General features: G+C 41.4%; 1 protein-coding gene across 4 annotated transcripts in view; it reads left to right on the forward strand.

Annotated features, from left to right (window-relative positions):
• Positions 1-22,559, forward strand: part of LOC126198882 (very-long-chain (3R)-3-hydroxyacyl-CoA dehydratase) — a 184,152-nt gene that overhangs the window by 151,892 nt on the left and 9,701 nt on the right. For all 4 annotated transcript variants that reach the window (XM_049935490.1, XM_049935487.1, XM_049935488.1 and 1 more), the window contains exons 7-10: positions 11,192-11,319; positions 12,991-13,103; positions 13,240-13,362; positions 20,740-20,858. In XM_049935490.1, coding sequence (XP_049791447.1) covers positions 11,192-11,319; positions 12,991-13,103; positions 13,240-13,362; positions 20,740-20,858 — 483 coding nt within the window. The remainder of the gene's footprint in view (positions 1-11,191; positions 11,320-12,990; positions 13,104-13,239; positions 13,363-20,739; positions 20,859-22,559) is intronic.

Below are 22,559 nucleotides of genomic sequence, written 5' to 3' on the forward strand. Positions count from 1 at the left end.
ATTTCATCTTGTTACGGATCACAAACCACTTGTTTCCTTGTTTCATCCATCAACGTCACTTCCCGACAAGGCTGCACACTGCCTCCAGCGTTGGGCTCTTTACTTGCCTCGTTTCAGTTATGAGATTCATTTCCGGCCAACGGCTCAACATGCAAATGCTGATGCTCTGTCTCGCCTTCCCAAGGGTCCTGATCAGGCATTCGATAGGGAAGAACTTCTGTGTTTCCACCTGGATGTTGCCGAGCAGCGGTTTGTGGACGGGTTCCCCATCACTGGGGACAGGCTGGCGGCTGCTACAAGTTCTGACCCTACCCTCTCCCGGGTTTTACGCTGTATTCAGAAGGGTTGGCCAGATCGCCCGTCCGCTAAGACTTCTGATCCGTTGCGGAACTACTACGCTTTGCGCTACCGCCTCACGGCTAGGGATGGTGTTATCCTCCTCTCCACTGACAATGCTTCACCGCATGTCGTGGTACCTGCATCTTTGCGTGCTTCGGTATTGCGCCTCCTTCACCAAGGGCACTGGGGTGTGTCTCGCACAAAATCTCTGGCGCGCCGTCATGTGTTCTGGCCCGGCATCGACTCTGAAATAGCACACATGGTCGCTGCCTGCGGCCCTTGTGCGTCACAGGCCGCTGCCCCGAAGTCATCTTTGTCATCATGGCCTTCGCCTGAGAAGCCCTGAGAGCGCATTCATGCTGACTTTGCGGGACCCTTTTTAGGTACTTATTGGCTCCTCGTAATTGACACCTACTCTAACTTTCCTTTCATTGTCCATTGCACGTCGCCTACCACCGCGGCAACCACCAGTGCTCTCGCCCGAATTTTTTCTTTGGAAGGCCTCCCCTCTACTCTTGTTGCTGATAATGGTCCGCAATTTGCCTCTTCCGAATTTGCGGATTTTTGTGCTCGTCACGGCGTTATGCATGTCACGGCCCCGCCGTTCCATCCACAATCCAACGGTGAGGCTGAACGACTGGTCCCCACATTTAAGGCTCAGATGCGGAAACTTCTGACTTCTTCTGCTGCTGATGATGCGCTTCTCCAGTTTCTGGCATCTTACCGTTTCACCCCCATGGGTGACCACAGCCCGGCTGAGCTCTTACATGGCCGACAGCCCCGCACGCTACTTCATCTTCTGCGGCCTCCCACCTCACAGCTGCGGGTGCCTTCCCTTGGCCGGTTCACCGCCGACGACCTCGTCTGGGTACGGGGATATGGCAGGCGGCCAAAATGGAGCCTGGGCTGCATCTTAAGACACCGTGGCAGACGCCTGTATGAAATCCAGACGGACACGGGTGTTGAAGTGCGTCATTCGGACCAGCTTCGGCCTCGTGTGCCAGCAACGCCTGTTCCGAATGCTGCTACACCACTTTTGGCCCTACCTGACGCTCGGGATCTTGGCATCTCTCAATACTCACAACGCAGCCCTCTCACCGTCATCGCGATGCCAGCACAAGAACGGATGCCACCAGGAGACGTGCCCATGCAGGAACCAGATGACCATCCTCTGTCAGAGCAAATCTACTCACCTCCTCCTCCAACGGACGCCGGCACATCGCCCATCTCTCCTATCATATCAACTGGACTTGCCGCAACGGGTAGATTGGTGCAGGGGGGGCCCCAGCAGATTCGACCCCTACGTCTCCTGTCATCTCGACCCGTTATCATCGGGGACACTTCCGTCCATACGTGAAGCCTCCTCCTCGAGACTTTACGGCGAGTCAAACAACGCCTATGGACGTTAGCCATCTCCGGGACACCTCCATCAAGACCAGTGCAACAATTTCAAAGAGGGGAAAAGTGTTGTGACTCGCCGATCATTCAAAGCACCGCCGTGCAATTACGCGCGTCCTCTACGTGCGGCGCTGTCTGCCAGCCATGCAGCAGCTGCGCTACCTAAGCGGCCAGCCGAGCAGCGGCCGCTAGACTGGGACTCAGTGCTTATTCGAATACTAACGTGTACACATGTCTTGCTTGTCAACTTACTCTGTGACTTATATGTGTTGTGTCATTCTGAAATGTATTTGTTAAACTTGACGTTATAACAGGCAATACAACATAACTCTCACCATCCCTCTGTGTTGAGGACTTTTGTATTTGCTAAAGTTCTTCAACCATGAGTGTTGTTGAATTCCAGCTACAGGTTGCCACAAGGAAAGCACAATTGTGGACCTTCACAAATGGCTTCTAACTTTCCACTGCCAAAACATGTTACACGCTTCTGCCAATGTAGAACTTCTCTTTCACATCCAGAACTTTACCTCTGTAATGAACTGCTGTAAGCAGTAGAGTCATATCTGTTTTTTGGACTTGTATTTGTTGCTTGAATCTCCACACTCTCTGCTGCCTGCCACAGCTTCTGGGGTGCAGCCACTCCACGTAGCAGTTTGTCTGATCTCCTTCTCCTCCTTTTGAACCTGTTTGTCAGGTGTCTTAACAAATACCACCCCCCCCCCCCCCCCCACACACACACACACCATTGTGCATGCCTCATCCAACACTCTGCCTAGATTTATCCTGCAGATCAAGAAATTAGTAAACCCCTCTGCATTTCAGTGTTTCTTTCTCTATACTGATGGCTCAGAGGTGAACAGTCACATTGGATATGCTCCCACACTTTCTGGGTATCATGAACACTTCATACCATACAGTTGTAGTGTTTTTACAGCAGAATTAGTTGCCATTGCCCATGTTCTCTGTAATACTTGCACCTGAACTCATGAGAATCCTCTAATCTGCAGTGACACTCTGAGCAGTCTACTGGCAGTAAACCAACTCTAGGAATCAATTAATATTGATCATATACGATCTTTCTTCTGACCCCCATGGTATTAGGAGTTTGATTATATCCCTCCCCCCCCCCCCCCCCTTTCAATTTTTCTTCTTCATCTTCTTCTTACTGGAACATCTCTGCTTATGCAGGTTATTTGATTATATGTCACATTGAGATTTTGGATAATGGGCTTGCTGATCACATTCTAATCCTCCTTTTTCAATGGTCCATAAGCTTCTATAGTGCCCCAACTTCACTGCTTTGCAGTGAATAGTGAGGCTTGACCTACTGCTACAGTATACACCACTAGAAGTCTCCAGCTGTTTTCAACGAATGCACCTCCCGAACATCACTGGATTTTACTACTTCTTATTACTGTCTGACCATTGCTCTTCTTCTTCCCATGTTTTACACCTCAGATGAAATCATTATAGATCTAGGTGGGTGTATAGTTGTCCGTATTGGATGTATAGTTGTCCATAACAGAAGAGTGGCCTGACTATATTTTTATATGCATCCTGGTTTCCATAATTTGTTTGGGAAAACATAAAATAACATTTTGTGATGGTAATATTCTGTCTGTATTGTACAGTAATTGTTATACTGCCAATCAGGTATGGAAACTGCCAACCACAGAACTAGCCTCAAGAATCCTTTGCTTCTTCTGGCCAGCACACCTCCCTGTGTTGTACTACATGTCTACAGCTATTTCATCTTTGTTTAACCTCTTATTTTGTTCTGCATCTCATATGAAACCACTAAAGATAGAACTGCCTGCCCGAGCAGCAGACTAGCCTTTTATATTCCTCCTTGCTTTCGTAGTTGTTTATTATCTACCTTTTTCAGTACTTCTGTGACTTGAGCTTTCAGCTCGTCTTCCACAGTAATGGGCAGCAGCCCGTCTGAATCCATTAGGTTTTCATTACAAAAAAGGAAAGGAACCTGGTCAAGCCCATATCCAGTGAATGACAAAGGAAGGCAGCTCTCCCTCTCTCAGAGAATTTTTGTTTTTAGCAAACTAAACTCACATCCTGCACATCAACTATCATTTTAAAGGAAACTAGAATGTATAACAGATATTGATTAGTAGAAAGTGTAGGCAGAGGTATTTCTCATGAAACCTCAAAAGCTATCTCGTCATTCTCCATGAAACTGACATGAGTTGCATCCACCCCTAGCTCAAATTTTGGGCATGTGCTTGCATTTTAAAACCATTTATCAGTCAATCATCCCCAAGTATCGGAGTTTATATTTAAAAAAATCATCATCTTGTCTTCAATTCCACTCCTTCACAGTTCCTTTTCTAATCTTTTTGAGCTTCATCTCAACAAAGGTTAGCGATAAGCAGCAGCATTTACATAGGCCTTTGGATATTCTCATTGTTGTAAACAACTGATCTTCCAGTTTCATCCTTGATATAAATTTCTTACTGCTTATATATATTTTCTATTCAGTCTATATTTTCCTAACTTCCTAAGCAAGTTTATTACAGAGACTTATCACATACATTCTCCAAATTAGTATAAACTAGATACATTTCTTTATTCCACATTTTCTGTTTTTGTGTCACATGTTTTATTCTGAAAAGGTTGCCAGTACATGGAGCAACAGTGTCCCTAATTTGCCGTGAAGTCACAGTGAGGTCTGATATGGCACTTCATAAAATGTGATGGTTGTGGTAAGCATGTGTGTGTTGCCATTGTCCGGACCCAGGTTGATGGGCATGTGCCCTTCTGCTGACCACAGGCAACGACACAGATGCACTGTGGCGAGCTCTTTCTCCACGAGTAGTGCAATTCTGCAGTATGGCCACCCAGCCTCGCGCAGACCTGTTATATGCCCTTGCTTTAACACTGTCAGTAGTACAAACAGTTAATGTCCACACTGTCGTGGAATGCTAACCACATCGCAGACACAGACAGTTCCGTAGGCCATGGCAAACTGGCTTTGGAGGTGAACAACTGCTGCGAATATTGCAACATTCCACGGCTAATAACATGGTTCCTGGTTTTTCTGCAGCACGGCATGTTTGACAATGACATTAATTGCCCTCCTGTACTGTCCTGTGTAAGTCTTAGTCACTTGCATTGATGCACTTTTTTTCCCAGTGGTATGTGTATTATACATCTTAAGACTTATTTTACATTTTGTAACAATTTGCATGTGAAAAATGCAAAGTTGTCACGTTTTATAGTCCATGTTAAACTGTAGGTCCCCTTATAACTGGCGGGACAAGTCCGTTCATAGGTTAGACAATAGGACAAAACCTATGGTCTTCAAACTAACAGTTACCTTGAACTCAGACTTTCCAGTAGCCAAAGTTACACTAATACCCCAATAATTATTATATCTCTTCTTAGAACCTTTTAGGTATTTGTGTTAAATGGGCTAGTTTCCATTCATCCAGTACTCAAAATTCTATCAGACACAAGTGAGCCCCTATCACTTCTACTGCCATTAAGTTTTTTTCATATCAGGTGCCAAAGCCACAAATTTAAATAAAGACAGTTTCATGATTGTATTACAATCAGTCATTTACTTCACACAGTCGGCTGATTTAGGTGATGTGTAATTTTCAGTTGCTTATTCATAACATGTGTTGTTGTTGTGGTCTTCAGTCCTGAGACTGGTTTGATGCAGCTCTCCATGCAACTCTATCCTGTGCAAGCTTCTTCATCTCCCAGTACCTACTGCAACCTACATCCTTCTGAATCTGCTTAGTGTATTGATCTCTTGGTCTCCCTCTACGATTTTTACCCTCCACGCTGCCCTCCAATGCTAAATTTGTGATCCCTTGATGTCTCAAAACATGTCCTACCAACCGATCCCTTCTTCTAGTCAAGTTGTGCCACAAACTTCTCTTCTCCCCAATCCTATTCAATACCTCCTCATTAGTTACGTGATCTGCCCACCTTATCTTCAGCATTCTTCTGTAGCACCACATTTCGAAAGCTTCTATTCTCTTCTTGTCCAAACTGGTTATCGTCCATGTTTCACTTCCATACATGGCTACACTCCATACAAATACTTTCAGAAACGACTTCCTGACACTTAAATCTATACTCGATGTTAACAAATTTCTCTTCTTCAGAAACGATTTCCTTGCCATTGCCAGTCTACATTTTATATCCTCTCTACTTCGACCATCATCAGTTATTTTACTCCCTAAATAGCAAAACTCCTTTACTACTTTAAGTGTCTCATTTCCTAATCTAATCCCCTCAGCATCACCCGATTTAATTTGACTACATTCCATTATCCTCGTTTTGCTTTTGTTGATGTTCATCTTATATCCTCCTTTCAAGACACTGTCCATTCCGTTCAACTGCTCTTCCAAGTCCTTTGCTGTCTCTGACAGAATTACAATGTCATCGGCGAACCTCAAAGTTTTTACTTCTTCTCCATGAATTTTAATACCTACGCCGAATTTTTCTTTTGTTTACTTTACTGCTTGCTCAATATACAGATGGAATAACATCGGGGAGAGGCTACAACCCTGTCTCACTCCTTTCCCAACCACTGCTTCCCTTTCATGCCCCTCGACTCTTATAACTGCCACCTGGTTTCTGTACAAATTGTAAATAGCCTTTCGCTCCCTGTATTTCACCCCTGCCACCTTCAGAATTTGAAAGAGAGTATTCCAGTCAACATTGTCAAAAGCTTTCTCTAAGTCTACAAATGCTAGAAATGTAGGTTTGCCTTTTCTTAATCTTTCTTCTAAGATAAGTCGTAAGGTTAGTATTGCCTCACGTGTTCCAACATTTCTACGGAATCCAAACTGATCTTCCCCGAGGTCCGCTTCTACCAGTTTTTCCATTCGTCTGTAAAGAATTCGCGTTAGTATTTTGCAGCTGTGACTTATTAAACTGATAGTTCGGTAATTTTCACATCTGTCAACACCTGCTTTCTTTGGGATTGGAATTATTATATTCTTCTTGAAGTCTGTGGGTATTTCGCCTGTCTCATGCGTCTTGCTCACCAGATGGTAGAGTTTTGTCATGACTGGCTCTCCCAAGGCCATCAGTAGTTCTAATGGAATGTTGTCTACTCCCAGGGCCTTGTTTAGACTCAGGTCTTTCAGTGCTCTGTCAAACTCTTCACGCAGTATCTTATCTCCCATTTCATCTTCATCTACATCCTCTTCCATTTCCATAGTACTGTCCTCAAGTACATCACCCTTGTATAAACCCTCTATATACTCCTTCCACCTTTCTGCCTTCCCTTCTTTGCTTAGAACTGGGTTGCCATCTGAGCTCTTGATATTCATACAAGTGGTTCTCTTCTCTCCAAAGGTCTCTTTAATTTTCCTGTATGCAGTATCTATCTTACCCCTAGTGAGACAAGCCTCTACATCCTTACATTTGTCCTCTAGCCATCCATGCTTAGCCATTTTGCACTTTCTGTCGATCTCATTTTTGAGACGTTTGTATTCCCTTTTGCCTGCTTCATTTACTGCATTTTTATATTTTCTCCTTTCATCAATTAAATTCAATATTTCTTCTGTTACCCAAGGATTTCTATTAGCCCTCGTCTTTTTACCTACTTGATCCTCTGCTGCCTTCACTACTTCATCCCTCAGAGCGACCCATTCTTCTTCTACTGTATTTCTTTCCCCCATTCCTGTCAATTGTTCCCTTATGCTCTCCCTGAAACTCTCTACAACCTCTGGTTCTTTCAGTTTATCCAGGTCCCATCTCCTTAAATTCCCACCTTTTTGCAGTTTCTTCAGTTTCAATCTGCAGTTCATAACCAATAGATTGTGGTCAGAATCCACATCTGCCCCTGGAAATGTCTTACAATTTAAAACCTGGTTCCTAAATCTCTGTCTTACCATTATATAATCTATCTGATACCTTTTAGTATCTCCAGGATTCTTCCAGGTATACAACCTTCTTTTATGATTCTTAAACCAAGTGTTAGCTATGATTAAGTTATGCTCTGTGCAAAATTCTACAAGGCGGCTTCCTCTTTCATTTCTTCCCCCCAATCCATATTCACCTACTATGTTTCCTTCTCTCCCTTTTCCTACTGACGAATTCCAGTCACCCATGACTATTAAATTTTCGTCTCCCTTCACTACCTGAATAATTTCTTTTATCTCGTCATACATTTCATCAATTTCTTCATCATCTGCAGAGCTAGTTGGCATATAAACTTGTACTACTGTAGTAGGCATGGGCTTTGTGTCTATCTTGGCCACAATAATGCGTTCACTATGCTGTTTGTAGTAGCTAACCCGCACTCCTATTTTTTTATTCATTATTAAACCTACTCCTGCATTACCCCTATTTGATTTTGTATTTATAACCCTGTAATCACCTGACCAAAAGTCTTGTTCCTCCTGCCACCGAACTTCACTAATTCCCACTATATCTAACTTTAACCTATCCATTGCCCTTTTTAAATTTTCTAACCTACCTGCCCGATTAAGGGATCTGACATTCCACGCTCCGATCCGTAGAATGCCAGTTTTCTTTCTCCTGATAACGACGTCCTCTTGAGTAGTCCCCGCCCGGAGATCCGAATGGGGGACTATTTTACCTCCGGAATATTTTACCCAAGAGGACGCCATCATCATTTAATCATACAGTAAAGCTGCATGTCCTCGGGAAAAATTACGGCTGTAGTTTCCCCTTGCTTTCAGCCATTCGCAGTACCAGCACAGCAAGGCCGTTTTGGTTAATGTTACAAGGCCAGATCAGTCAATCATCCAGACTGTTGCCCCTGCAACTACTGAAAAGGCTGCTGCCCCTCTTCAGGAACCACATGTTTGTCTGGCCTCTCAACAGATACCCCTCCGTTGTGGTTGCACCTACGGTACGGCCATCTGTATCGCTGAGGCACGCAAGCCTCCCCACCAACGGCAAGGTCCATGGTTCATGGGGGAAGTCATAACACGTACATCCACCAATTAAATATCAAACTGCTGTCATCATTCTCACATGAGTCTACTATGACAGCAGTTACATGTGTAAATGACAAACATACATGTTACGAGTAAGCACTTGGAAATAGCACATTGCTAGAATCGGCTGACCATGGAAAGTAAATCAATATGATCATAATACAGCCAAGGTGGCAAAGAGTCTTTTAACCTCTCTTGCCCTGCATAATTAAAGTATCTGCATATATGACTCTTGTTTTTCTCATAGTAAGTTTACTTGTTCTATCTATATCAATATGATAAAGGCTAGCTTTTGGATGGATTATTTAGTGGTGCAGGCACATAAGCGCGCGTGCACACACACACACACACACGCGCGCGTGCGCGTGCGCGCGCGCGCGCACACACACACACACACACACACACACACACACACACACACACACACACACACACACACTGTTCAGCTAGATTGAGCCAGCAGCTGAAAACACAGTGCCAGGACTGCAGTTTGGCAGGGACAGGTGGACTGGAATTAAATATTGTGTCAGATAGAAGTAGTAGAGGGAGAAAAGAGACTGCAAGTGGGAGAGTGGGATTGGGGAAGGGTCACTGATGGCTTAGAGGGAGGCAGCAAGGTCACAGGGTAGGAATGCGACACAGGGCTATTGGAGCTGGTGAGTTTATGCTGTGCAGGACGACAATGACCTAGAGGAGTGGATTAAAATGGGATGCAGGACAGAGAAAAGAGTCTGTTGGGTAGTGTATGTGGATTAACGGAGATCCAGGCCATGAAGATTACAGGGATGAAGGATGTGTTGTAGGCATGACTCCAATCTTTGTAATTTACAAAAGCTGGTGCTAGTGGGAACTATCCATGTGGCACGAGTAGTGAAATGGCCATTGAACTTGAGCATGTTGTGCTCAGTAGTGTGTTCCACTACTGGGTGGTCAACTCTGCTCTTGTCCACAGTTTGGCTTTGATGTCTTCCTTTGTTGTTCTTTGGTTAAACTAATCAAATCATTAGCAAACGTGACACCATATGAAATACATATCCACCATCCTGCCTTTAGTCAAACTCATGTTTCGCATGCGTCATATCACGGATGCAGACTGCTATGCTGTAATGCATAAAAAAAGACCTTTCCTGGAGTAAGTAAAATTTAAAGACCTTGTGTGTAATGTATACACTTTTCTAAACAAGGAAATCGTGAACATTCTGTTGTATTATAGGACCAAAATAAAGTGAAATTTATATAGAAGAAATCACAGCCGTCATCTTTCGATGAGCTCAGGTGTGAAACTACTACTGCCAAAATAAAGCAGTTATCAAAAAATGTGGCTGGTTGCAGTTTTTTTTTTTTTTTTCTCTCTCCCTTCATTCAGTGGTCTTCCTTCAATTTGACCTGGTATGGTACTCAAGGATTAACCACACAAGTGCTCTGTATATAGGGTCTCCTTCATAGCTATGCTACGGCTTCATAGACTTCTCCCAATAACTAAGCCGTTCATCTTCTCTACAAATTATCTTATGTGCTCATTCCATTCCATCTCACCGTGAAACATTGTGCTTAGGTATTTAATCATGCTGACTGTGTCGAGCATTATTACTGTGAATATTACAGGAGTGTCTTTTCCACCCTTTCGTATTAATATGTATTTAAAGCAAGCTGACATTAATTGCGTAAAATTGAAATTTAACCAACTCATTCTGAGCTCCCCTGCAGTCCCCCCAGTGAAGACATTTTTCCAAGCATAACAACAGCATCAGCAAGTAATCTAATTCCTGCTCACCTTATCTGACACTGTATGGATATGGTGAATGGAAGTAGGCTTATCACATTTCCTTGGGATGTTCCTGAAATTACCATCATCTCTAATTAACAGTCCCCTTTCAGGACAGTGTACTGAGTTTTACCACTCAAAATGCTTTTAGTTACTCGTGTATTTCAGAAACTATTCCATATGCTAAAGACCTCAGTTCACAGTCTGCAATTTGGTTGTGTCTAACACTTGGCAGAAATCTAGGAAATTGAATCTGGTTGACGACTGTATCCAAAGGTGAAATAAAAATACATGTTGCTTGAAAGAATGTAACTCAGTATTTGAAAAGAACCACTGATTTTTGTTAATGAAAACAGTGAGGAAAGGTTTAAGGACAAGAGGGGGAGGAAGTGGAATGGGATAGCAGCACAACTGAATTAGAAAGGAAGCACAGTGAATTACAAACTAAAATCTGGCTTCTACAGCATATTAATTTTCTTTTACTTTGTAATTTTGTCGTGTATCAAATCTCTCAAAATTTGTTCATCTTTCTGTGGGTCCTGAAAGATTTCACTATTTTCCCAAAACCAGTGAAAACTTCTGCACATACAGATCAGATTAATTATTCCGGAAAGTTATGAATAATGTCACAGTTTTGTTTTAAACCCTTATCCCTGCTGTGCTACTATCAGCATTATGAATAAAATACAGCACAATGAAAAGCACATTGTAAATTTGTTATAAAACTATTTGTTCTTTGTGGCAGATTCCATGGAAGGAACTTACCAAGCTGTTGGAAGTGCAATGAAATTCTGTCAGCTTATGCAGTTTATGGAAATTATGCATCCACTATTTGGATACACCAAAGGAGGAATATTAGCACCAATGCTGCAGGTATACATTTCACCTAACTTCTAAGCTTTATAAAAAAATTGAGATGTCAGCAACATTAGATAAAAAATCTGTTCTTGCAAATAGTGATCTTGGTATCACCCATATCGAAATAAAACAGAGAAGGCATTTGGTTCATGTAATTTCAACTTGTGTGTGGTGGTGGTCAGCTGACTGCATTTGACATGTCTGAAATAGTAGGAGCTACAGAGTGTGCTCAAGAGAATGGCAGATTGTTTGTCCAGTACTCATAAAAACAGAAAAGCAATGTAGGCAGTGCTACTGTGGTTGTTGTTAGCAGCACACTCAGATGAAGTAATGCTTATCCAGTGCTCTGTCTGGTCACTGTTAGTGTGGATGAACTACCAAGGTGTCCATTCCACAGTTGCTGTGGACAAAGTGTTGCGGCAATTGAATGTACTGCATAGTCGGACACGGCATTGTCGACTGCAAAACAGCAGGAAAAGATTCTGGTCCAGAGATGGAACACCTTTCTTTAAAGGTACTTGGTTCTTTCCATTAAACAGTCTAGCATGTAAGCATGTGTTTTCTTGCTCTGGCCCTTCATCTCCCCCCCCCCTCCCCCTCCAGCTTGTGCTTTTCCCATTAAGAAGCAATGTCTTGTTGCTTTCCCCTGAATGTTTCAATTTACTTTGTTATCTTCCCAACTCTATTTGTCTCTCTTCTTTCAATTAATTGTGTTGTATATCTCCTTACGAAAAATAAAATCAACACATTTCCTTTTTTTGCCCTGTTCTGTGATGCAGTATTAATTTCTAGAGAAATATAACAGGAATTATTTTACCATAAAGATTCACCAACTAAGAGAAAAGAGATGCTAGCACACAGTTGTTAATCGCCAAATTCTTCACAAATATTGTTCATTAACTTCCAGTCCAAAACACTCTTCATCTTTTAGAAGCGGGGAATGTTTGGCGTCTCTGCTAGCGCTTGCTGTGAAGAATAGGCTGTGCTGATACAGTGTTTTAACTTTCCCCCAACTTATATCTTCATCACCATCACAGACACATGCCACTGCACAGGATCTCTTTACTGTGAGCTACTAATAGCATTGACATAGTAGTCAATCAAACAGTGTACGGCTGAAAGGGTTAAATTTGCCTATGACCAATATTAAGGTAACTAAACACCTAGAATACATGATATATATTTTGCAACTCATAAGCATTGTATGTGTGTCCTAATTATGTGTTGTGTTTCATCTTTGTGTACTAACTCTCAAACATTCACACTTTCAGAGCAGAAGTACTGGACAAAAATGACAGAATGTCCATTTGTAACTTTTGGTGCTGCAATTCCTTACCTCAATATTTATTCACCATTTTAAAATTAGAGATCATCATAGAGATATAAACTGTGAAAATAGATAATTATGTATCCTAATTGTACATTGTAGAAGAGTTGGTAACAGTGTTAATTAAAGAGAAGTGAATCATTCAGACACCACACTACCATAAAGTGACTCTCTTTCTTGTTATAATTTTGTCTTCAGTTTACTAGCTGCAGCACGGCTCCAATGGTGGTTTGTTCAACCATTTTGACCATCTGGAGCTAAGCTTCATACACTACATACTATGAAGGTCCCCCATCTTCAGTGTCGGTTGTTTCTGCCTTTCTGTACTAATGATGGTACATGTGTTTCAATGTTACTAGGTTTCAGGAAGAGGATTTGTGTTGTTTGCCTTGATTGATGCTGAAGAACGAATGCAAGAGAAACCAGTTATTTTTTACTTATTCTTTATCTGGAGTGCCATAGAAGTTGTAAGGTAAATTTTTTATTGATTTACTTAAAATTAGAGAGATTTACCTCTTATTTGCAAACCTACATATTCACTTTCTCTATACTTCATATTTCTAAATCATATTGGTGTACTTACTTAGAGTTATGACTTTTCCTTCTAGATATCCATATTACATTTCTCAAGTGTACAAAACAAACTTACCAGTTTTAACATGGCTGCGGTACACAATGTGGATCCCTCTGTATCCACTAGGATTCCTTTGTGAAGGAATAATTATGTTAAGGTAAGTTACAAATCATTTATCTGCAATTGTTGCTGCCAAGCTATACTTTGAACAATATTTTGTTAATGCATTCTTGGTATGATAAGATGCTTTAGAGAGGTAATTATTATGGGTGTTCAGTCTGTGATGGTGTCAGTCTCATCTTCTTCTTTCTGTGTTAAAACCCATAGGTCATGGTCCATTTCATGCATTGTGCCTTCCACTTAGTTTGTCTGTAATTTTAGCTGAACACACATCACGAGTTTCTTGGAATAGTCCTGTTGGTTGGTCGTATGCCCTTGCCTTTCACCAATCCGAAAACCAACTCAGCAATTTATAAGGGGGCAAGTGCAATCTGAACCATTGTAGTGTTCCATTTGGGTTGTTGTTGTTGTGGTCTTCAGTCCCGAGACTGGTTTGATGCAGCTCTCCATGCTACTCTATCCTGTGCGAGCTTCTTCATCTCCCAGTACCTACTGCAACCTACATCCTTCTGAATCTGCTTAGTGTATTCATCTCTTGGTCTCCCCCTACGATTTTTACCCTCCACGCTGCCCTCCAATACTAAATTGGTGATCCCTTGATGCCTCAGAACATGTCCTACCAACCGATCCCTTCTTCTGGTCAAGTTGTGCCACAAACTTCTCTTCTCCCCAATCCTATTCAATACTTCATTAGTTATGTGATCTACCCATCTAATCTTCACCATTCTTCTGTAGCACCACATTTCGAAAGCTTCTATTCTCTTCTTGTCCAAACTATTAACCGTCCATGTTTCACTTCCATACATGGCTACACTCCATACAAATACTTTCAGAAATGACTTCCTGACACTTAAATCTATACTCGATGTTAACAAATTTCTCTTCTTCAGAAACGATTTCCTTGCCATTGCCAGTCTACATTTTATATCCTCTCTACTTCGACCATCATCAGTTATTTTGCTCCCCAAATAGCAAAACTCCTTTACTACTTTAAGTGTCTTATTTCCTAATCTAATACCCTCAACATCACCCGACTTAATTCGACTACATTCCATTATCGTCGTTTTGCTTTTGTTGATGTTCATCTTATATCCTTCCTTCAAGACACCATCCATTCCGTTCAACTGCTCTTCCAAGTCCTTTGCTGTCTCTGACAGAATTACAATGTCATCGGCGAACCTCAGTTTTTATTTCTTCTCCATGGATTTTAATAACTACTCCGAATTTTTCTTTTGTTTCCTTTACTGCTTGCTCAATATACAGATTGAATAACATCGGGGAGAGGCTACAACCCTGTCTTACTCCCTTCCCAACCACTGCTTCCCTTTCATGTCCCTCGACTCTTATAACTGCGGTCTGGTTTCTGTACAAATTGTAAATAGCCTTTCGCTCCCTGTATTTTACCCCTGCCACCTTTAGAATTTGAAAGAGAGTATTCCAGTCAACATTGTCAAAAGCTTTCTCTAAGTCTACAAATGCTAGAAACGTAGGTTTGCCTTTCCTTAATGTTTCTTCTAAGATAAGTCGTAAGGTCAGTATTGCCTCACGTGTTCCAGTATTTCTACAGAAGCCAAACTGATCTTCCCCGAGGTCGGCTTCTACTAGTTTTTCCATTCGTCTGTAAAGAATTCGTGTTAGTATTTTGCAGCTGTGGCTTATTAAACTGATTGTTCGGTAATTTTCACATCTGTCAACACCTGCTTTCTTTGGGATTGGAATTATTATATTATTCTTGAAGTCTGAGGGTATTTCGCCTGTTTCATACATCTTGCTCACCAGATGGTAGAGTTTTGTCATGACTGGCTCTCCCAAGGCCGTCAGTAGTTCCAATGGAATGTTGTCTACTCTGGGGGCCTTGTTTCGACTCAGATCTTTCAGTGCTCTGTCAAACTCTTCACGCAGTATCGTATCTCCCATTTCATCTTCATCTACGTCCTCTTCCATTTCCATAATATTGTGCTCAAGTACATCGCCCTTGTATAGACCCTCTATATACTCCTTCCAACTTTCTGCTTTCCCTTCTTTGCTTAGAACTGGGTTTCCATCTGAGCTCTTGATGTTCATCCAAGTCTTTCTCTTATCTCCAAAGGTCTCTTTAATTTTCCTGTAGGCAGTATCTATCTTACCCCTAGTGAGACAAGCCTTTACATCCTTACATTTGTCCTCTAGCCATCCCTGCTTAGCCATTTTGCACTTCCTGTCGATCTCATTTTTGAGACGTTTGTATTCCTTTTTGCCTGCTTCATTTACTGCATTTTTATATTTTCTCCTTTCATCAATTAAATTCAATATTTCTTCTGTTACCCAAGGATTTCTATTAGCCCTCGTCTTTTTACCTACTTGATCCTCTGCTGCCTTCACTACTTCATCCCTCAAAGCTACCCATTCTTCTTCTACTGTATTTCTTTCCCCCATTTCTGTCAATTGTTCTCTTATGCTCTCCCTGAGACTCTGTACAACCTCTGGTTGTTTCAGTTTATCCAGGTCCCATCTCCTTAAATTCCCACCTTTTTGCAGTTTCTTCAGTTTTAATCTACAGGTCATAACCAATAGATTGTGGTCAGAGTCCACATCTGCCCCTGGAAATATCTTACAATTTAAAACCTGGTTCCTAAATCTCTGTTTTTTTACCATTATATAATCTATCTGATACCTTTTAGTATCTCCAGGGTTCTTCCATGTATACAACCTTCTCTCATGATTCTTAAACCAAGTGTTAGCTATGATTAAGTTATGCTCTGTGCAAAATTCTACCAGGCGGCTTCCTCTTTCATTTCTTAGCCCCAATCCATATTCACCTACTACGTTTCCTTCTCTCCCTTTTCCTACACTCGAATTCCAGTCACCCATGACTATTAAATTTTCGTCTCCCTTCACTATCTGAATAATTTCTTTTATTTCATCATACATTTCTTCAATTTCTTCGTCATCTGCAGAGCTAGTTGGCATATAAACTAATTCCCACTATATCTAACTTTAACCTATCCATTTCCCTTTTTTAAATTTTCTAACCTACCTGCCCGATTAAGGGATCTGACATTCCACGCTCCGATCCATAGAACACCAGTTTTCTTTCTCCTGATAACGACATCCTCTTGAGTAGTCCTCGCCCGGAGATCCGAATGGGGGACTATTTTACCTCCGGAATATTTTACCCAAGAGGATGCCATCATCATTTAATCATACAGTAAAACTGCATGCCCTCGGGAAAAATTACGGCTGTAGTTTCCCCTTGCTTTCAGCCGTTCGCAGTACCAGCACAGCAAGGCCGTTTTGGTTATTGTTACAAGGCCATATCAGTCAATCATCCAGACTGTTGCCCTTGCAACTACTGAAAAGGCTGCTGCCCCTCTTCAGGAACCACACGTTTGTCTGGCCTCTCAACAGATACCCCTCCGTTGTGGTTGTACCTACGGTACGGCTATCTGTATCGCTGAGGCACGCAAGCCTCCCCACCAACGGCAAGGTCCATGGGGGGGGGGGGGCCATTTGGGTTAGACATTTATTAATTAAAGAAGATTTAATGTGATTCTTTTTTACCTCCCAATTTGTTCACCATCGCATTGGATACAGGGATGAAAGGCTTCATCCACTCATTGATTGCTTCTTGCTGGAAGGAAATTCAACACTGCAACTTCTACTTTTCTTGAGTAATTCTTCAGACACCTTTTGATTATCTTGTACAAAGACGTATCCAGTACCCTTTTTGTAACATCAAACCAGTGTGTCCAACATGAAATCTCTACATGCAAGTTTCTTACAAACAATTAAAGGATGAGGATTTAACTTGTTTGAGCCCACTCACAACCCTTGTCAGAGTTATATCACCTTTAAGGACTTCATGCTTCTCCAGAGTAAGGAATGGGGGGGGGGGGGGGGTCAGGCAGCTGCCACCAACATGAGACTTGCTACTCCATCAAAGACTATAGGCAGCTAGAAAAGCAGGCAATAGCCTGAGACAAGTCCAACCTCCACACTGGACAACTGCAACTATGTAGATCTGCCACCAGGGTAGGAGTAATATGTATACAGGTCTGGCCAGTGTGCTATGCTAATGTGAGGCAACAATGACATTACTTGATCTGCTTTTCTTGTCTGATCAGCTCATCTGGTCGCTGTTGAAAGACGTCTTAGCATCGCCTTTCAGGAGCGGTGGTGGATATATTTTGTGGAGTCAGTGTGCCGAGTAGTTATTCTTATGTCCAACTAATGGTTTCTTACTCCACTCTGCATGGGCATCATAATCGTGGAATCCTGGTCTCTCTGTTGTTCTGCTGTGTAGCAATTAACTCTGTTTTGTGTCCATAATACATACAACATCAGTGGTTGTCTGTTGTTGGCATGCAACCTGGCTGCTGCACACTGATCTGCTTTGCTTCACCTCTTGAGTTACCAAAGTAAGACTTCAAAATTTTACTCAACTTTGCAAAGCCGTTTGTTCTGTTGCACTTCACTATTAAACAGCCAAGACCTTTTTACCAAAGAGATGAAATAGAGTACTCAGAACTATGCAAGTGAATAAGGAAGAAAATAAAAAACAGATGTAAAAAGATTCAATAAAATTAGCACTGGAGAATAAAAGGAGCTGTATGAAAGTTAAAATCTTAATGACTGCTAAAAAAGAAATAGCAATCAAAAGTGATAAAACATGCAGATAAGGAAGAAATTCTAGAGCCATATAAGGAATTTCTACAGCGAACTGTCAAAAAATGCATGAACCACTAAGACCACCTTCGTCATTTTCATTTGCACAAGTCCCAAAAGAAATAAGATAAGCTGTAAATGAAATTTAAGCAAGCAGATAATTGGCTTTGCATTAATCGATAGGAGTTGTTGGTGCCCTCCTGAAGGATATCGTCCCAAATTCTGTCCAGTTGGCGCATTATATCGCCAAAATCCTGACCTGGTTGGAGGACCCTGCCCACAATGCTCAAAACATTCTCAATTGCAGAGATATTCGGCGACCTTTGTGGCCAAGGTAGAGTTTGACAAACAGTAGAAACTCTTGCCACTTGTGGGCAGGCACTACCTTGCTGAAAGGTAAGCCCTGAATGGCCTGTCATGAAGTGCAACAAAACAGGGCATATAGAACATTGCCAACGTGCCGCTGTGCTGTAAGAGTATTGCGGATGACCACCAAAGTGGTCCTACTATTGAAAGAAAAGATAACCCAGATAATCACTCTTTGTTCTCAAGCAGTAAAACTGTACGGCAGGCGACAGTCAGGTAGAGATCCTACCACTGTCCAGAATATCTCCAGACATGTTTCCACTCATTATCGGGGCTCGATTTGAAATGAGACTCATCACTGAAGAAAATTTTACTCCAGTCAATAGGATTCCAGACCAAAAACAGCAAAGCAGTATGGTGACAGTATTCTATGTCCTGTTTCCCCCCCCCCCCCCTTCATCTCAGGCCATCCTAGGCTTACATTTCAGAAAGATAATGGTCGCCCCCCCCCCCCCCCCCCCCCATTGCAAGAGTTTCTACTGCTTGTATTCGTGCTTGCCAAACTCGACTTTGGCCTGCAAGGTCGCTTGATCTTTCCCCATTTGAGAATGTTTGGAGCATTATGGGCAGGGCCCTCCAACCAGCTCAGGATTTTGAAGATCTAAGGTGCCAGTTGGACAGAATTTGGCATGATATCCAACAACTCTATCAATCAATGTCAAGGAAAAAAAGGTGAATAACTGCTTGCATAAGTGCCAGAGGTGAATAAATACATTACTGACTTGCTCAGTTTGTGAATCATCCAATTTTCTGAAATGGTAATCACTCCTGTTTGACCGTACATGTACATCACATCTACAGATTTCAGTCCCATTTGAATAACTCCTTCTTTTTTTCTCCTTAGAGCGTACTTAAGCTTATTATTAAGGAAACAGAAAAATATCTGACTAAGATCTTTATTGCTTATATACAAATGGGCATCATCCCTGCCTCCTGGAACAAAGCGAAATCCTTCTACACAAAAAAGGAAGTATTCTCAATTTGAAGAATTATTGTCTCTTTAGTTTACTCCCTGTTATATATATAACGTTTTGACTAAATTCTTGACAAATATCATCACTGTTATGGTGGAAGAAGCTGGATTCCACATTGTTTATGGCAGAATTGGCCATAAACACATCCTGCATGAAATAATTAGGTGAACCAATGAATATGAAATGCATCTATGCATAGCTTTTATAGACTTTGAAGAGTGTGTCAGCCACACTGCTGTTACACAAGCACTGACCGAACAAGGTCTGGAAACAAAGCACACAAACTTGTGAGGCACAAGGACCAAAAGCACACCGCCACTGGATCCATATGGAGGCAAATATCAGAAACTAGTGAGGCAGCTTTTTACGAACATTCTTTTATACAATGTTTATCTCCAGCACAGATTAATCTGGCTCACCATAGGATCAACAGATGTCAGGAGAATGCATACGTGCTACAATCACAAAATCATTGTTGGTGGGCTATAGGCCCTAATGGTTCATGGCACCTCGTATATAATATCTGTGACACCTCGATGACTTCTGCCAGCCTAAGAAAACACAAAAGGTAATTTTCGATTGAAAGATGAGTAAAGCAGGGTGATACTATACCCCCAAAAACTATTTATAACCATCCTCTTCAAAATCACTCGGAAAGAAAAAAGTATTAGAATAAGTGGGAAAAGACGAGATTTAATATAGTTGTCCTATCCAGCAATATGACAGAACTGTAATCCTCTATAAAGGATTTATCAGATAGTTTCAAAAAGAGTGGGCCTTAAGATACATATGCCCAAAACAAATATTATGCACAAGTGTGTAACTTCAGTTTCAAAAAGAGTGGGCCTTAAGATACATATGCCCAAAACAAATATTATGCACAAGTGTGTAACTTCATGACAAATAACATTGACATAACATTGACCAACAGCTGTCCAAAAATATGTTAATGAGTATATATTTATCTGGAATCAAGCTAGGTTGGAGTGCTCATAGAAGAAATGCAACTATTTTAAAATGTAATAAGCCAACAAACTTAACTTGTTTTCTAACAGTGTTCTTCTCATACCAAAATATGGTAGTGCAGCTTTGATTTTTAACAAGCTTTTCAAAAGAAAACTATGAACAGCTCAGAGAGCTATGGAAAAGTTACTCCTAAGTCTTTCTAAGAAAGATCTGCATAGAAGTGAAGGCACAAGAGCAGTATAACTGGAGTTGAGGATGTTTGGAAAGGGTAAAGGCTGTAAAATGGAAACACCTCATAAAGGTTGAATTAGCTGAAAAATAGGTAAATATATCTATAAAATCTAGATTACATTAACAAATATTCATATGTTGGTTTGCAGTACTTCAATATATATTATTGTCACATTGACTTGTCATTTTAAACTAAAGCCAGTTGACACTGACAAAAGCTTTGTATTTTCCAGGAACATTCCATACTTTGAAGAGACTCAGAAGTTTACAGTTTCTCTTCCAAATTCATTAAATTTCGCATTCCATTTCCCTACTATGATACGCGTTTATTTACTGGTCCTGTTTTTCCCAGGTATGTTATAAATAAAAACACATATAGTTAAATACTTTTATCATAATTATTTTAATGTGTAGTACTTTTCTGTGTGATTTGTTCTCAGTACATTGGGTGAAAACTGCAAGTGTTAAATGAAGTTGCCTATTGTTTAAAAAAAGAAATATGAATTGTATTATGAAAAAATCCATTAGAGGCTGATACTTGTAATATTTATGTGAGGAGTGAGGAACTACAAGAGGATGTGTTTGCAGAGGGCTGCATATAAACGGGGTGGGAGATGAGAATCGGGATGAAATGATAGATCAGAGTGGGTGGAAACTTTTGGATGGAGGGTGTGGCGACAGTATGTTATCGTAGGTGAGGCTGGGATAATTATGAGAGTCGATAATGTGTTGTAAGGATAACTCTTATCAGTGCAGTTCAGAAAAGCTGGTGGTGGAGGGAAGGATCCAGATGGTTCGGGTAGTCAGTAAAAGGGCCTTTGAAATCTAGTTTGTTAAGTTCAGCTGCATGCTGTGCCATAGGGTGGTCTACTTTGCTCTTGGTCACAGTTTGATGGTGGCAATTCATCCTGGTGGACCTGGTTGGTAGTCATACCAATATAAAAAGCTGTGCAATAATTGCAGCACAGTATTGTGAAAATTGAAGAAAAAAAATATATATACTGTGTCACATCCCAAACGTGGGTTTTGTTTGAGGTTGGGTGCTGTGGTTTATAGTCAAGGATTAGCTGGTTGGCCTTTAGACCTTTGAACCAGCTAAGAAGTTACAATCTCTGGTGTGAGGGTAGAAAGGCTGGAAGGTAATTGAAGTAACTCTCCAGAAGTGTTAAATAATCTGTGGTTTATTCAGAAACACAATGAATGAGTCCTAACTGCTCTGGCTGAGATGTTTCCAGTGAGCTACCAAGTCTGATACAGAGACAGTGAATGACAACCACCGTTACACCAGCTACTGCGTATATGCCCATCAGCTCCTGTTGCTAACTCTGCAACAAACTTTGGCTCTGCCAGCTGCACCTCACATCAGACTAGCCTCAACTTCTCTCTAGCTCTGTCCTCAGCATGTCTCGTTGCCGAGTTTTGTTCAGTTTTTCCCCTTCAACCCTGCTAGCTATTGCCATGATTTAGTGTCGAGGGCTACTTGCCTCCTTATTGGTTGTAGCGGTTCTTCAGAGGATGAGTGGAGGGGTAGAGATGCCCTCTCAATATGGTCACACAGTGTCCTAAGCTTTAACTTTTAGCTCATTATCAAATGCAGCTGCCCATCAGCCTGGTGTCGGCCAGCCCATTTCTGGGTCTGTGGCTCCTCTTGCCACACCTAAATACCTTACTGTTGCCTTCATTGTTATTTGTTCTAACAATGAAATTCAGACACTGTCCCCGCCAAAAGAATTAGCATTACTATTTAGAATAATATAAATTATGAATCTTTATTCACCTTTGATAAAATACACGGCCGATTTTACATTGTTTTGCTTCTTTTACATATGTTGGTTGAATTATTTTACATCAGTACATTGACATTAAGACCTTAATAATTAATCGTTGACATTTCATAATTCACACTTGTTTTGCTTGGATACATTTATTTCAGTTGTTTTCATCTTAACATCTGTTTCTGAATGATACTGACTCATCTTGGTTCTTTGCATACCTTTCATAAATCACTACATCTTCAGTCTCTCCAGTAAGCTGTCTCCGAGCCAAACTGATT

This window comes from Schistocerca nitens, chromosome 8 (genome assembly GCF_023898315.1).
Source record: "Schistocerca nitens isolate TAMUIC-IGC-003100 chromosome 8, iqSchNite1.1, whole genome shotgun sequence".
NCBI classification, from domain to species: domain Eukaryota; kingdom Metazoa; phylum Arthropoda; class Insecta; order Orthoptera; family Acrididae; genus Schistocerca; species Schistocerca nitens.